Consider the following 15,057-nt stretch of genomic DNA (forward strand, 5'->3'; position numbering starts at 1 on the left):
TGTTCCTTTGTTTAAGAAGGGTAGCAAGGATAATCCAGGAAATTATAGGCTGGTGAGCCTTACGTCAGTGGTAGGGAAATTATTAGAGAGGATTCTTCGGGACATGATTTACTCTCATTTGGAAACAAATTAACTTATTAGCGAGAGGCAGCATGGTTTTGTGAAGGGGAGGTCGTGTCTCACTAACTTGATTGAGTTCTTTGAGGAAGTGATGAAGATGATTGATGAAGGAAGGGCAGTGGATGTTGTCTATCTGGACTTCAGTAAAGCCTTTGACAAGGTCCCTGATGGCAGACTGGTACAAAAGGTGAAGTCACACGGGATCAGAGGTGAGCTGGCAAGATGGATACAGAACTGGCTCAGTCATAGAAGACAGAAGGTAGCAGTGGAAGGGTGCTTTTCTGAATGGAGGGATGTGACTAGTGGTGTTCCGCAGGGATCAGTGCTGGGACCTTTGCTCTTTGTAGTATATATAAATGATTTGGAGGAAAATGTAGCTGGTCTGATTAGTAAGTTTGCGGACGACACAAAGGTTGGTGGAGTTGCGGAAAGTGATGAGGATTGTCAGAGGATACAGCAGGATATAGATCGGTTGGAGACTTGGGCGGAGAAATGGCAGATGGACTTTAATCCGGACAAATGTGAGGTAATGCATTTTGGAAGATCTAATACAGGTGGGATGTATACAGTAAATGGCAGAACCCTTAGGAGTATTGACAGGCAGAGAGATCTGGGCATACAGGTCCACAGGTCACTGAAAATGGCAACGCAGGTGCAAGGAAGGCATACGGCATGCTTGCCTTCATCGGGCGGGGCATAGAGTATAAAAATAGGCAAGTCATGCTGCAGCTGTACAGCACTTTAGTTAGGCCACACTTAGAATATTGTATGCAATTCTGGTCACCACACTACCAGAAGGACGTGGAGGCTTTGGAGAGGGTACAGAGGAGGTTTACCGGGAAGTTGCCTGGTCTGGAGGGCATTAGCTATGAGGAGAGGTTGGATAAACTCGGATTGTTTTCACTTGAACGACGGAGGTGGAGGGGCGACATGATAGAGGTTTACAAAGTTATGAGCGGCATGGACAGAGTGGTTAGTCAGAAGCTTTTTCCCAGGGTGGAAGAGTCAGTTACTAGGGGACATAGGTTTAAGGTGCGAGGGGCAAAGTTTAGAGGGGATATGCGCGGCAAGTTCTTCTGACACAGAGGGTGGTGAGTGCCTGGAACTTGCTGCCAGGGGAGGTGGTGGAAGCAGGTACGATAGCGACGTTTAAGAGGTATTTTGACAAATACATGAATAGGATGGGAATAGAGGGATACACTCCCCGGAAGTGCAGAAGGTTTTAGTTTAGGCAGGCATCAAGTTCGGCGCAGGCTTGGAGGGCCGAATGGCCTGTTCCTGTGCTGTATTGTTCTTTGTTGTTTGTTGACCACCAGTGTTTGACCTAAATTTCTGGTTTTACTTGTGAATACCTGCAGTGTTTTGTTGATATCGGATTTTAAACCTTATTCTTGCAAAGAATAGAATTTTACATGTAAACTGATAAGATTTGTATCCTCCTTATACTGGTGAAAAGTGGTTTCTGTTTTATAAATTAACTACATTACATGTGGTGATTTTAATTAGAACTATCTCGGTAGGTTTCATGTTGACACCAATTCAAATATATGGCAATATCAACTATAGGCAGACTCACACTCCAACCCATCCCAGGCTACCAGTTTCAACAACTATGTTCTGACTGCTTTTGAAATACTTGCACATATGGACACACAGGGTCTGACATATGAACACTGTTTGGCATACTTACAAGCTCTGTGAATGTACTAAAAATGTACCCATAAAGTTCATCAACTGAGAGGCTGGAGTATTAATAGCATACACAAATCTAAATAATGAGCCCAGATTGTAACACTGAGTCTTGGTATAATGATATTTGTTTCATGCTGTTTCATGTGGGATACACAGGAATTTAGCGCTGTTTAAAATTCAGTAGTACAAGACATTTTGTGATACACGTCAGTACTTCCTTCATTTGTCTTTTTCAGTTCCATTAGAGTCTGTATTTTTACCTCCGTTTTGGTTTGGTTTAGAAGTTATCCCCCTCTTGACTGTAAAGGGAATATTTCAATTGGTCTGAGCCCATTCTAGTGGATGTGAACTTTGTAGTCCAAATGTGCACAGCAATGTTACAGTGATCACATTACTTGTGAAATGAAGCAATCTTGCTGAGGTTTTGACTAGGTTTCTTTCTTATTCGAAATCTCACCATTCAAAAGTGATGGGGGAGAAGAATGGTGAACTTTACAGACAGTGTGAGGAATTGCAGATAAATAGACTGGGAGAGAGAACTTTGTTTAACTGTTAAAATTATCTCATCTGTAATTTTAAAAATGCACTAGCATACCATAGCCCTAATTCCAGGATTGTGCAATTAGGGCCTGGTCTACTTAGAGAATGGATGAGAGTGCACATGGGAGGGTGTGACTGAACTCATCTACTAATTTTAATGGCCTACCCGCACAAGTGGAAGGGCCCAAAAAGGATCCTGATTGGCCAGGGCATTTTAAATCTGCCAAGGTTGCAGTTCTTAAAACCCTGATTGACACCAAAATTGCATTGGGGTCCAATCTCCTCATTTGATCCCCCTATTTAAATATTATTAAGGAGGCCACTATTTCTTTCTGGCAGGGGAGCTGGCTGTCTAAATCAAGCTCCACCTGTAAATTGGGATGGGTGGAACCTCAGTAGTAAGTTAGTGATTTAAAAAAAACAATCATGTGGCTTCTGCTCCGTTTATACAGAAACATGGAGCGGTATCAAGATATAAATTGGTCCTGTGATATCTAACATACGTACAAACTCCTCAAAATTTCAATATTTTGTTATGTTTAATGTTTAATTCAGTGTGCAAATGTAATCTATAGATAAAAACTATATAATGTCTATTGATAAGTATGTAATTCATTTTTTACAAAAATGTAATTCATTGAAATAATCTGTATTTGGACTATAGAGAGCTATTATCTATCTGTGGTTTCAGAATGGTTAGAATTTGAACTTGCTACCAAATGGAGTAGTTGAGATGAACAGCGTAAATACATTTAAGGGGCAGTTAGATAAGTATTGTAGAAGAAAGGAATAGAAGGATATGTTGACAGGTTGAGTTGAGGTAAGGCCAAATGAGGCTCCTGTGGAGCATAAACATCGAGATAAACCTGTTGGGCTGAATCCCTATTAATTTATTATAACTACTGGAATTTTGTCATATATTTATCTTTGAAAGGGCATTTGCAGAAGAGCAGAAAACATTGAAGGTGGAAATTATGTCTAAGATCCTTAGGGAAGAATTCAATATGGAAAAGAAGAAAAGGGTCAATCCTGCACTATTCCCCGAAACTCTGAAGAGCCATGATAAAACTTCAGAGATGTGGAAACCAAGAAAAAAACTGCTGCAATACTTAGACAAGACCTCTGAAGATGAGAAAATTATAAATACCAATGAAGTAAGTGAAGTAACTCATCTGGCAAAATTAATGCACTTGATCAGTGCGGCGCAGTGGTTAGCACTGCAGCCTCACAGCTCCAGGGACCCGGGTTCGATTCTGGGTACTGCCTGTGTGGAGTTTGCAAGTTCTCCCTGTGTCTGCGTGGGTTTTCTCCGGGTGCTCCGGTTTCCTCCCACAAGCCAAAAGACTTGCAGGTTGGTAGGTAAATTGGCCATTATAAATTGTCACTAGTATAGGTAGGTGGTAGGGAAATATAGGGACAGGTGGGGATGTTTGGTAGGAATATGGGATTAGTGTAGGATTAGTATAAATGGGTGGTTGATGGTCGGCACAGACTCGGTGGGCCGAAGGGCCTGTTTCAGTGCTGTATCTCTAATCTAATCATACTACATGTTTATTACAATTCTATTTAGCAGCAGATTTGTAAAATTGCACATGCCATCTGACTGATGAAAGAATTGTAACATCCTGCAGAACATATTGAGCAAGGATTTTCAGTGTTGAGTGTTGATATAAAAAATGTGACTCAAAATTATGACTAATGAATTAAGGTCAATGGCCATGGAGTACTCACCAAATGTAAAGTTTTTAATAATATACATAGATATAATGTTACAGATAATTTGTCTTCTGGAGCTGTTGAGTAACACTTTTATATTGAATATATATGTCATTGTAAAACTGTTCTGTGTGTATTGAGTGACATTGCAGGGTGTCATTGTCATCAGCTTTTCTAATTAAGAGGTAGTGGCTATGCAGAAAATCCTTTCAAAGTAAATTGAAATAGTAACTTGCTGGGGGCTATAAATGGAATTAAAAAGTGTAGTGTACATTTTCTGTCAATAATTCTGAGGCTGCCAATGCAATAAACCAGTTTTTCACATCATGCTGTTCAGTTAGTGCTGTGATCTATTCAAATGGAAACATTTTCAACTCACCACTACAACTCCTGTGGAGTTGCTTGTGGAACAAGTAATGGAACTTTGAGAATAAACAGAGGATGTGTGCCCGAGGCTTGGCAGAGAATGAACAAGGGGCGGGAGCCAAGCTCCCCAATAAAGCAGGAGTGCAGAATAACAAGGCGTTAGCAAAGAGCAGCAGGTTACCATGAGGCAGCGCTGGTGACGATAGGATTAGGAAAGCATAATGGCTGCTTGGAAAGCACCAGTAGCTCAGCTTTGGAAATAAGGACATACCTATATTTTTCTGTTTGTTGGGTCCCTGTAGTGCATTTTGCTATCGTGGAATCTCAGAGATTTGATTTATTTTCCCCCATACTTGATTGTTAACAAACCAGAAAGGGGAATTTATTTTTTTCTTTCCCAGTATATCATTGGCTGTTTTTTTACATCAGATACATAGGAATAGATTTTCAATTTGATGACCAGGCCCAAAAAAACTACCCCATAGACTCAATTAGATATTGGGGATGTGAGCTGATTGTTATGAAGTCAGTTCTGCTGCTGGTATTAGCAGCAGTTCAATGGGAATAGTTGATCTTTTAAGCAGTTTGATTGCCCACTTTCTAATGCAAGTTGACTACCACTGCCCCGTAGTGTAGCAGCAGGACCTGGAAGTATAACAATGAAACTCCATTGTGATCTAGTTTGTTACGTGTGTACCTTTTAACCTCTCCAAAATGTATTTAGTTAACGTTGTTTGCCACAATTAATAAAATGCTTTATTCCACAGCAGGTAAAACATTGCGTATAATGAAAGTAATTTGGGACAATAAATTCAACTCCTGCTTGGGTACGGTTACACAAATAAAGAGCACATTCACTAGCGCAGGGAGGATTTTTACTTAGAACAAGAACTTAGGTTCACTCTGCTATCCGTTCCTCCATGGATTGACAACTCAGCATCAGGCTGGCTGGAGCAGCCAACCAATATTAGGCAAGCTTCTGCTCAAAAAATATTTTATCACTCCTCAGTTCTGAGTTCTATTTATGAAAAAATAGCCCAGAATTCCGAATCTTGACACTGATATTAAACCAGTCAGAAAGATCAATCCCTATAGACACACACGCAATTATTATATGCATAGATTCTGATAGATTTGCTTCTTTCCCCTGCAGCAAGAATGGCGATCCCTATCACAAACATCAGATGAAGAAACTGTCACAAAACAGACCCAACATCATTTCAAACAGGACGTCAGTGACGCTGAGGATGAAGAAAGTCTTAATCAGCCTGAATTTTCAGGGCTTTGGGATAACCAAACTAAACACAGCAAGGTATAAAGGAGAATAAGTCTGGTGATGATTAGTGACGATGCATTGGAGTCTTGCAACCAAGGAGCAAAGCACAGAGGGAGGCTAGAGAAAGTACATATATTAACTAAATCCACTTTTGTAAACAATCTACTTTGGTATCTTTTACATAGCGATTCTAACTAAGCATAATATGGTAAATTTTGAATTATAAGTCACAATAATATTTTTGTATTGCTGAAAATAGAGACATTTTGTTGAAGCTTTTTGGCTTGCACTCATCAGGACATTTCGCAAGAATACCAATGTAAGGGAAGCAACAAATTTATACTGTATGAGAAGAGAGTGCTGAATGATTGCAAGTGGACTTTGATTGGTAGAGGCGTTGCCATGGAGAATGCACCAGTTTATGGTGACTGACAATTAACTACCAAGCTTTGTTTGAAATTTAAACCAGGCAGCTTGACTCTGATAGGTCAAGGCATTGCCCTGAGGGATGAACCAGTGAATGGCTGTCACTTATTTTGTTTAGCTAAAACAAGCGCAATGTATGTACATATTCTTTCTGTCTGCAAGGAACAGGGCCCTGTGTATTAGTATATGTAGCTTCCAGTATGCACAAATGCGCCACACTGCGAGCCCGACTGACCATCTTAAATTGGTTCTCAGTGTAATTCTTAGCAGGATTATTTAGCAAATGTTGCCCAATCACATCTAATGTTGGACACTGTGTTTTGAGTTTTGTAAGCTCTGGCTGGTTGGGTATGGCCTGTACCTTTCCTGTTGCGAACAGCGGAAGGGACATGCTATTTGATACAACCCGCCAGTTTTTGGGACATACGGCAATACTCAAGTTCTGTACGACCAAACGAATAATATTTTTTCTAATGACCATTATAATTGAAAGAAACAAATTTCAGTGGTAAGTGCAGAGAAGTGTAAATTAATACATTTTGGTAGGAAGAACAAGGAGAGGCAATATAAAATAAAGGGTACAATTCTAAAGAGGATGCAGGAACAGTGAGACCTGGGGGTATATGTGCACAAATCATTCAAGGCAGTAGGATAGGTTGAGAAAGCCATTAAGAAAGCATACAGAATCCTGGGCTTTATAAATAGAGGCAAAGAGTACAAAAGCAAGGAATTTATGATAAACCTTTATAAAACACTGGTTTGGCCTCAACTGGAGTATTATGTCCAATTCTGGGCACCACACTTTAGGAAGGATGTGAAGGCTTTAGAGAAGGTGCAGAAAAGATTTATGAGACTGGTTCCAGCAATGAGGGACTGCAGTTACGTAGAAAGATTGGAGAAGCTGGGTTGTTCTCCTTACAGTAGAAAAGGTTGAGAGGAGATTTGATAGAGGTGTTCAAAATTTTGAGGGGCTTGGACAGAGTAAATTGAGGAACTGTGCCTATTCGCAGAAGGGCCAAGAACCTGAGGGAACCAATTTAAGTTGTTTGGCAAAAGGACCAACGGCGACATGAGGAAGAAATTTTTAAGGAACGAGTGGTTATGATCTGGAATGCACTGCCTGAGAGTGTGATGGAGGCAGATACAATGTGGCTTTCCATAAGGAATTGGATAAGCACCTGAAGAGAAAAAATTGCAAGGCTACAGGGAAAGGACATTAGCTAAGTTGCTCTTGCAGAGAGCTGGCAGGTACACAATGGGCCAAATGGCCTCTTTCTGTGCTGCAACGATTCTATGATTCTAAGTATGTAGAAGGTGCAGGTTATACACTGGATTTTATGCAAAAAAACACATTTTGAACAGTATTTCCTAAAGAAAAAGATTTGAAGAAATAAATTGAATGCTCTTGATTATTAGAAATACTGTGAACTTCTGATCTTTTCAAATAGAAAAAGATAATATGAGAAATGTTAACCCCTCACCTGATGGAAAGCCTGCGGGGTGGAGTGGTGGGGGAAGTTAAAATGGAGCAGGAGACTTAACCTCCTGCCAACATCCTGTTGATTGCAGTTTTATATTGCAGGCACTAATTGACACCCACCCGAAGCTATTGGGGCCCTTCTTTAAACATGTAGTTCTGGCCCCCACTGCAATCCTAACCCCAGGCCTTTGTAAGGAAGTCCTTATGGCTTCCCCACCAGGTTAAGCCTGTCAGGAACAGGCACTGGAGTAGAAAGGTCCATAAAGTTAGGTGTCCTTTTCAAAAAAAAAAGGTAGTTTCTTTGTGAGCTGGATGGTCAGGGCCCCCTAGGGAGACCTTGGGCCCCAGCATGAAGACTGATTTGAGATATAATGAACCACTAGTTTTAAACTTAGCTTGAACAGATTCATGAATATTAGGCAATAGAAAAAAATCCTCCTGAATATGCCTGTCATTCTGGGAATTTCATGTCATGAGCTGTACTAATCTTGAAGGTAATGTGAAATTTGGGAGACAGGAATGTGTTCAATATCGATAACTGCTATTAATAGGATATTGACTGTTCGACTTGTGTTGATAATTGAATGCTCTGTGGAGTGTGAATGTAATTTCTTACTAATGTTCAGAAAAGAAATCTATATTGAAAGTTAAAATTAAATTCCTAATGTTCTGAAAGATTCATGTGTTTTCACTGTACCATCCAAGGAAAGCTCCAAATCATAGAATAGTAACAGCACAGAAGGAGGCCATTCAGCCTGTTGTGTCTGTGCTGGCTCTCTGCAAGAGCAAGTCACTTAGTCCCACTCCCCTGCCTTTCCCCCATAGCCCTGCAAATTGTTTCTCTTCATATAATTATTCAATTCTCGTTTGAAGGCCTCGATTGAATCGGCCTCCACCACACTCTCGGGCAGTGCGTTCCAGATCCAAACCACTCGCTGTGTAAAAAAGTTTTTCCTCATATTGCCGTTGCCTTTTTTCTCCAGTCACCTTAAATCGGTGTCCTCTGGTTTTCAATCCTTCCATACTGGGAAGTTTCTCCCTATCTACTCTGTCTGGACCACTCATGATTTTGAACACCTCTATCTAATATCCTCTTAATCTTCTCTTCTCCAAGGAGAACAGCCCCAGCTTCTCCAACCAATCCATGTAACTGAAGGTCCTCGTCCCTGGAACTATTCTCGTAAATCTTTTCTGCATCCTCTCTAATGCCTTCACATCCTTCCTGAAATGTCATGCCCAGAACTGGACACAATACTCCAGTTGAGCCCAAACCAGTGTTTTATACAAGTTTATCATAACTGCCTTGCTTTTGTACTCTATACTTCTATTTATAAAGCCTAGGATCCCATACACTTTATTAATGGCTTTCTCAACCTGCCCTGCCACCTTCAATGATTTGTGCACATATACCCCAGGTCCCTCTGCTCCTTTAGAATTATACCCCAATAATTTTTATTGCCTCTCATTTGTTTGTACCAAAATGAATCACCTCACACTTCTCTGCATTAAATTTCATGTGCCACCTTGTCCACCCATTCTACCAACTTGTCTATGCCCTTTTGAAGTCTATAACTATCCTCCTCATAGTTCACAATACTTCCAGGTTTTGTGTCATCCGCACATTTTAAAATTGTGCCCTGCACACCCAAGTCTACTTCATTATTTTATATCAAGAAAAGCAGGGATCTTAATACCAACCCCTGAAGAACCCCACGATATAACTTCCTCCAGTCAGAAAAACAGCCGTTCACCACTACTCTCGGTTGCCTGTTACTCAGCCTATTTCGTATCCATGCTGCTGCTATCCCTTTTATTCAATGGGTTCTATCTTTGCTGACAAGACTGTTGTGTGTCATTTCATCAAATACTTTTTTGAAGTCCATGTACACCACATCAACTGCATTACCCTCATCAACCCTCTCTGTTATCTCGTCAAAAAACTCAAGCAAGTTAGTTAAACACAATTTTCCCTTAACAAATCTGTGCTGGCTTTCTAGTGACTGTTAATTTTGTCCCAAATTATAGTTTCTAAAAGCTTTCCCACCATTGCGATTAAACTGACTGGTCTGGAGTTGTTGGGCTTATCCTTACACCCTTTTTGCAATTCCCAGTCCTCTGACATCACCCCTGTATCGAAGGAGGATTGGAAGATTATGACCAGTGCCTCTACAATTTCCACCCTTACTTCCCTCAGTAACCATGGATGCATCTTGGTGACTTATCAACTTTAAGTACCACCAGCATACCTAATACCGCCTCTTTATCAGTTTTTATCCCATCCAGTGTCTCAACTACTTCCTCATTCGCTATAACTTTGACAGCATCATCTTCCTTCATAAAGACAGATTCAACGTACTCATTTGGTACTTGAGCCATGCCCCTTGCCTCCATGTGTGAATCCCTTTTTTGGTTCCTAATTGGCCCCAGTCCTCCTTTTACAACCCTTTTACTAATCATATGCTGTTACGACCGAGGCAGAAGCAATGCACTATCAATTCAGTCCCATCAATCCACAGGTCGCAGCATATTATTAAAGTTTTCTTATCCAACCGGAAAACAGCCGAATTAAACACTCTAGTAACCCCCAGAATAAAACAGACCAAATCAGGTATCTTTAGACAACAATAAACTAAATCTTAAATACTATTAAGATAAACCTATGTCTAAAGACCTTATAACTTATTTTAACCTAACTCCCCCATTCACACACATACACTCAAAAATCAACGGGTAACCGGTTTTTAAAAAGAATGATGTTTTTAAAAATTAGCTGTTTCTTAAGAATAAATAAATAACTGGATTGTTAGTCTTTGTGGGTTGCGTTCCTGATGGGTGAGGTGTCCTAGTGTAAAAATAATCAAATGCCAGTCGAAGTCTCCACGCGGATTTAATGAAACAGTCTCTTAGTAAATAGACATTCGGCTGCAGCAGGCTTCACACCGTTCTTTCAATGATGAGCACAGCAATAGGTCTACTTGAATTTTTAAAAAATCAGCAGTCTCTCAGTTGAAACTTTACTACGAATTCCAGCAAACGCAATCAGTGAAGAGAGAGACAATCTTGAAGCAAAGACTTTTAGATTGGAAGTAAAGAAAAGGAATTTTGCTATCTCCAGCGATACAAATGGTCTCTTCAAAGTTTTTTTTCCTCAGGCAATTAACATAGCTTGTAGCTCATTGTAGAATTTCTGCTGAGAGAAATAGACAGCTCTTTCCTTCAGTAAGCACACTTTGCTGGTGTCTCTCAAAACTGGTTTTAGCTGGTTTTTACACACAGTTAAATTGAAACATTATGCCACGTGACCTCCTCACTCTCCTGCTGTTGCCTAGGTAACAAATTCAGCTGTGGCACACTGTTCTCAGAAATCTAACACTTTTCTGTCTTAAAGGGACACTTTTTTTAACAGAGTCTTAAAGACACACTGTTTTAAACAGGAGAAAATAAATACAGTTCTGTGACAATGCCAATCTCTTCTCAAACTCTCTCTTTGCTTCTCTTATTTGTTTTTTCAATTCCCCTCTGAACCTTCTATATTCAGCTTAGTTCTCAGTCGTATTATCCATTTGACATCAGTCATGTGCCTAAGAAAATATTCAAATAGTTAAACTGTGACAAGAAGTTGAATTTTAATAGCATTTTTACCACAGAGAAATGTCCCAAGGAACTTTACAGGGCCAAAAAGAAACAGATGTTGATAGAATTAGAAGCAGTGACTGAAAGCTTGGTCAGAAAGAGAAATTTTAAAGGCAGCGCGGGAAGTGGAAGGATTTAGGGAGGCAATTCCAGAGAGTATGGCCAATGTAGCTAAAGATTCTGCTATCAATGGTAGTGCAAATGGCAGGATCTGAGAAGCAGACTGTTGGGGGGAGGCACTGGGCACATAAGGGTGAAGGAGTTTGTGAGGATAGGGTGAGCAAGGGCAGGGGATAGACTTTAAAGTAAGGACAAATAATTGGATGGGATGGAAATCAAAAGAAAAAGGGTTGAGGAAGATGGGAAAGCCATTACAAAGTGACCAGACAATACATGAGGATGGGGCTGGAAGGTGGTCGGGAACAAGGGGAAAGGAGCGGGAGGTGGTGGCAGAGGTAACTGCACCAATAATCTCAGTAAGAGTCAAAGAAATCCATGAGCTCTTTGTGTTGGCAGTGGGGTGGAGAGGGTGAGAAAAAGAGATTTGAGGATTTTGTTTGGCATGGAGAAAAGAAGCCATGGGTTGTCATTGCCTTTCAGGATAATCCTGGAATAATAGAAGGATTTGGCTTTGATGAGGGAGGCATTGTAGAGTTTAATGTTGTAAAGCTAGATATGGCAATGAATGACAAGGCCATATTGTGCACCAAATGCACTCAATTTGTATCCCTCAGACAAGTCTGAGAACTGTTTGGCAGGAGTGGGATTTGGGGAAACAAAGCTGTTGAAAGGAGAGACAAGATCAGCACTGGCGGTGGTGTTATAATAGGTCGGAATCCAGAGGCAATGAAATTGAATGTTTGAGACTTAATTTGTGAAGGAGTTGGGGCAGATCTTCATCCAAGGACACAGATTAAGGGTAGTGGGGTTAGAGAAATTCAGGGGGAGATGGATAATAAGGAAAAAGAGAATGTGGTAAGAAATACCCTCTTCGGTGCTTAAGATCTCAAAGGTGGACAGGGTGCATGAGATGGCAAGATTGAAGGAGTAGCTACCATTGTGGTTGGGGCATCTTGTGTGAAAGGTAAGATTTATTGAGGATAGGTGGGCAAAAATGTTAGATAGGGGCATGGGCAGTTGAAACCACTGTTGACGAGTTTTGTGGTGCAAGTGTTGAGGGAGGAGACTACATATTTTACAAAATTTTTCACTTTATTATGAAACAGGTGAAATTTCATCTTGTACATTATTTATCTTATTAATATGAAGAAGTTTACAACTTTCACTATCCAGAAGGTATTTATTGATTGAGACTGACTGATTTAATTGCAAACACTGCTCATGAGGGCCTTTAAGTCAAAATAGTCAAGAGCCTATTCATTTTAATATTTTTTTTTTTAATTTCTTGTTATTTAAAAAAAAGCAGAACACCTAAGCTTGAAAGCAATAAATGAGTAATGTTTGATAGTTCTATTTTGAACTCATTAACAACTAAGCATCTGTCTTATTTTGATGTAAACGTTTCTAGAATGCATTAATATGAAGATTCTGCTATCAATTGACATTTACAATAAATCTTCATATACTACCAGATGCTACTATATTTTCTAAATGAGCAACTCATCATGTCTGAAATAAATGTAATTCTACAGGGCTTTTTCTGGTCTCTGCCATTTTTGGAGTTTCCTTGCTGCCATATAAAGAACTTCTGTCTGTCCCCTATAAGATGCATGAAACCATGGGGATAGAGGTAGTGCCAGGAGCGAGACTTCCTGAGCCAAGGACTCCTGCTGCTGCTCCTCAGTTGCAACGAGCCATTTGTGTTTCACCGAGCGAATGGAATATACCAACTTCTACAAGAATCCATGGGTACTCCACCAGTGCAGGCCTGGCCAGGCAAGTGGCCTGCATTCTTGAAGAGTTAAAGAAGAAAGTTTCTTCTTACAATTTGTCCCCAAGCATGTAGAGTTGACAGGGTCACGATGGAGGCGAGAGCAACCCCACCACCACCACCCCTTAAGGCAAGAGAATGATGGAAGTTTCTGTGGCTATGGGCCAGGTCGGCACCAGAGATGCTTACATCTGTTTGCCCCACGTAAATAAAATATTCTCCTACTGACCTCTCAGGGTCAATGCTGGAGTACAACATCGGGCAAGATCTGAGCAAATTCAGGGCTAATTACATTTTGGTTTGATAGAATAATTTTTGTTCTAAACTAATAGCTGCCGAGCAGCTCATCAATTTTATATTAAGAATAAAATTTATGTTGCTTAAGTAACCATGGTGATTTTGTTAAATTAGGCCTAATCAATAATCAACAGCTTCATGAGGTTTATCCATAGTTGTGCCTGTTATCTCTGCAAACATTTTTCTGAACAATTCACCCGAAAAGTAGCTATAATTTGAAATCCACTCAATCCGGGAAGTTCTATCTGAGAATCTGGTTTTCTGTATTTTTTTAACTTGCTACTCAAGATTCTGAAATAAGCACTGTAAATCTTTTTCTGAGTGGAACGGTGAAATAGTTTTGACAGAAGATTTAAACAAATGGCTTTTCCTTTAAATAGTACCTTTGTAAAAGACAGCTTGAGGCTCTGCTTGCCCAATCTAAACTATCTGTGATTGTGGTAGAGTACGCAGAACTGTCACATGAATTATCATATTAGCTGGTGCTGTGTCCTAACGTACTAATACAACTTGATGGGGTAGAAGGGAGGCAGTGAAATTCTATTTTTCCAGTTGACCAGTGTTCTGTATTTGTTACTTGTCATGTACTGTTGGTTGAATACAGTAAAAGCAAATGTTACACAATCACCCATGCTACATTTGACAAGAAGCTCAATAATTTCCATCTTTGCTGTCTGCATCGCACGGTGAGTATATTCTGGCAGGACAAAATTGCAAATGCGGGAGTCTACTCAAAGGCAGAGCTCCCAAATGTGTTGGTACTAATCAGACAGTGGTGGCTTCGGTGGATCGGACACGTCGGCAAGATGGAAGACGGTCGCATACCCAAAGACCTTCTGTATGGTGAGGTAGCTGGGCCAGACGACCAGTGGGGCGTCCGAAGCTCTGCTGCAAGGATGCTTGCGAGCGTGACGTGAAGGCCCTTTCTTTTGGGCCTCCTTATCTCGAGAGACAATGGATACGCGCCTGGAGGTGGTCAGTGGTTTGTGAAGCAGCGCCTGGAGTGGCTATAAAGGCCAATTCTGGAGTGACAGGCTCTTCCACAGGTGCTGCAGAGAAATTTGTTTGTTGGGGCTGTTGCACAGTTGGCTCTCCCCTTGCGCCTCTGTCTTTTTTCCTGCCAACTACTAAGTCTCTTCGACTCGCCACAATTTAGCCCTGTCTTTATGGCTGCCCGCCAGCTCTGGCGAATGCTGGCAACTGACTCCCACGACTTGTGATCAATGTCACACGATTTCATGTCGCGTTTGCAGACGTCTTTATAACGGAGACATGGACGGCCGGTGGGTCTGATACCAGTGGCGAGCTCGCTGTACAATGTGTCTTTGGGGATCCTGCCATCTTCCATGCGGCTCACATGGCCAAGCCATCTCAAGCGCCGCTGACTCAGTAGTGTGTATAAGCTGGGGGTGTTGGCCGCTTCAAGGACTTCTGTGTTGGAGATATAGTCCTGCCACCTGATGCCAAGTATTCTCCGAAGGCAGCGAAGATGGAATGAATTGAGACGTCGCTCTTGGCTGGCATACGTTGTCCAGGCCTCGCTGCCGTAGAGCAAGGTACTGAGGACACAGGCCTGATACACTCGGACTTTTGTGTTCTGTGTCAGTGCGCCATTTTCCC

General features: G+C 41.0%; 1 protein-coding gene across 6 annotated transcripts in view; it reads left to right on the forward strand.

The window, feature by feature from the left end:
* cfap74 (cilia and flagella associated protein 74) overlaps positions 1-15,057 on the forward strand; it is a 248,984-nt gene that overhangs the window by 74,854 nt on the left and 159,073 nt on the right. For all 6 annotated transcript variants that reach the window (XR_010969608.1, XR_010969607.1, XR_010969606.1 and 3 more), the window contains exons 11-12: positions 3,287-3,506; positions 5,588-5,746. Coding sequence is in view for 1 of the 6 variants with exons in the window: in XM_068016858.1 (XP_067872959.1) it covers positions 3,287-3,506; positions 5,588-5,746 (379 nt within the window). In the remaining 5 variants the exon portion in view is untranslated. The remainder of the gene's footprint in view (positions 1-3,286; positions 3,507-5,587; positions 5,747-15,057) is intronic.

The sequence above is a fragment of the Heterodontus francisci genome, chromosome 37, assembly GCF_036365525.1.
Source record: "Heterodontus francisci isolate sHetFra1 chromosome 37, sHetFra1.hap1, whole genome shotgun sequence".
Lineage (NCBI taxonomy): Eukaryota > Metazoa > Chordata > Chondrichthyes > Heterodontiformes > Heterodontidae > Heterodontus > Heterodontus francisci.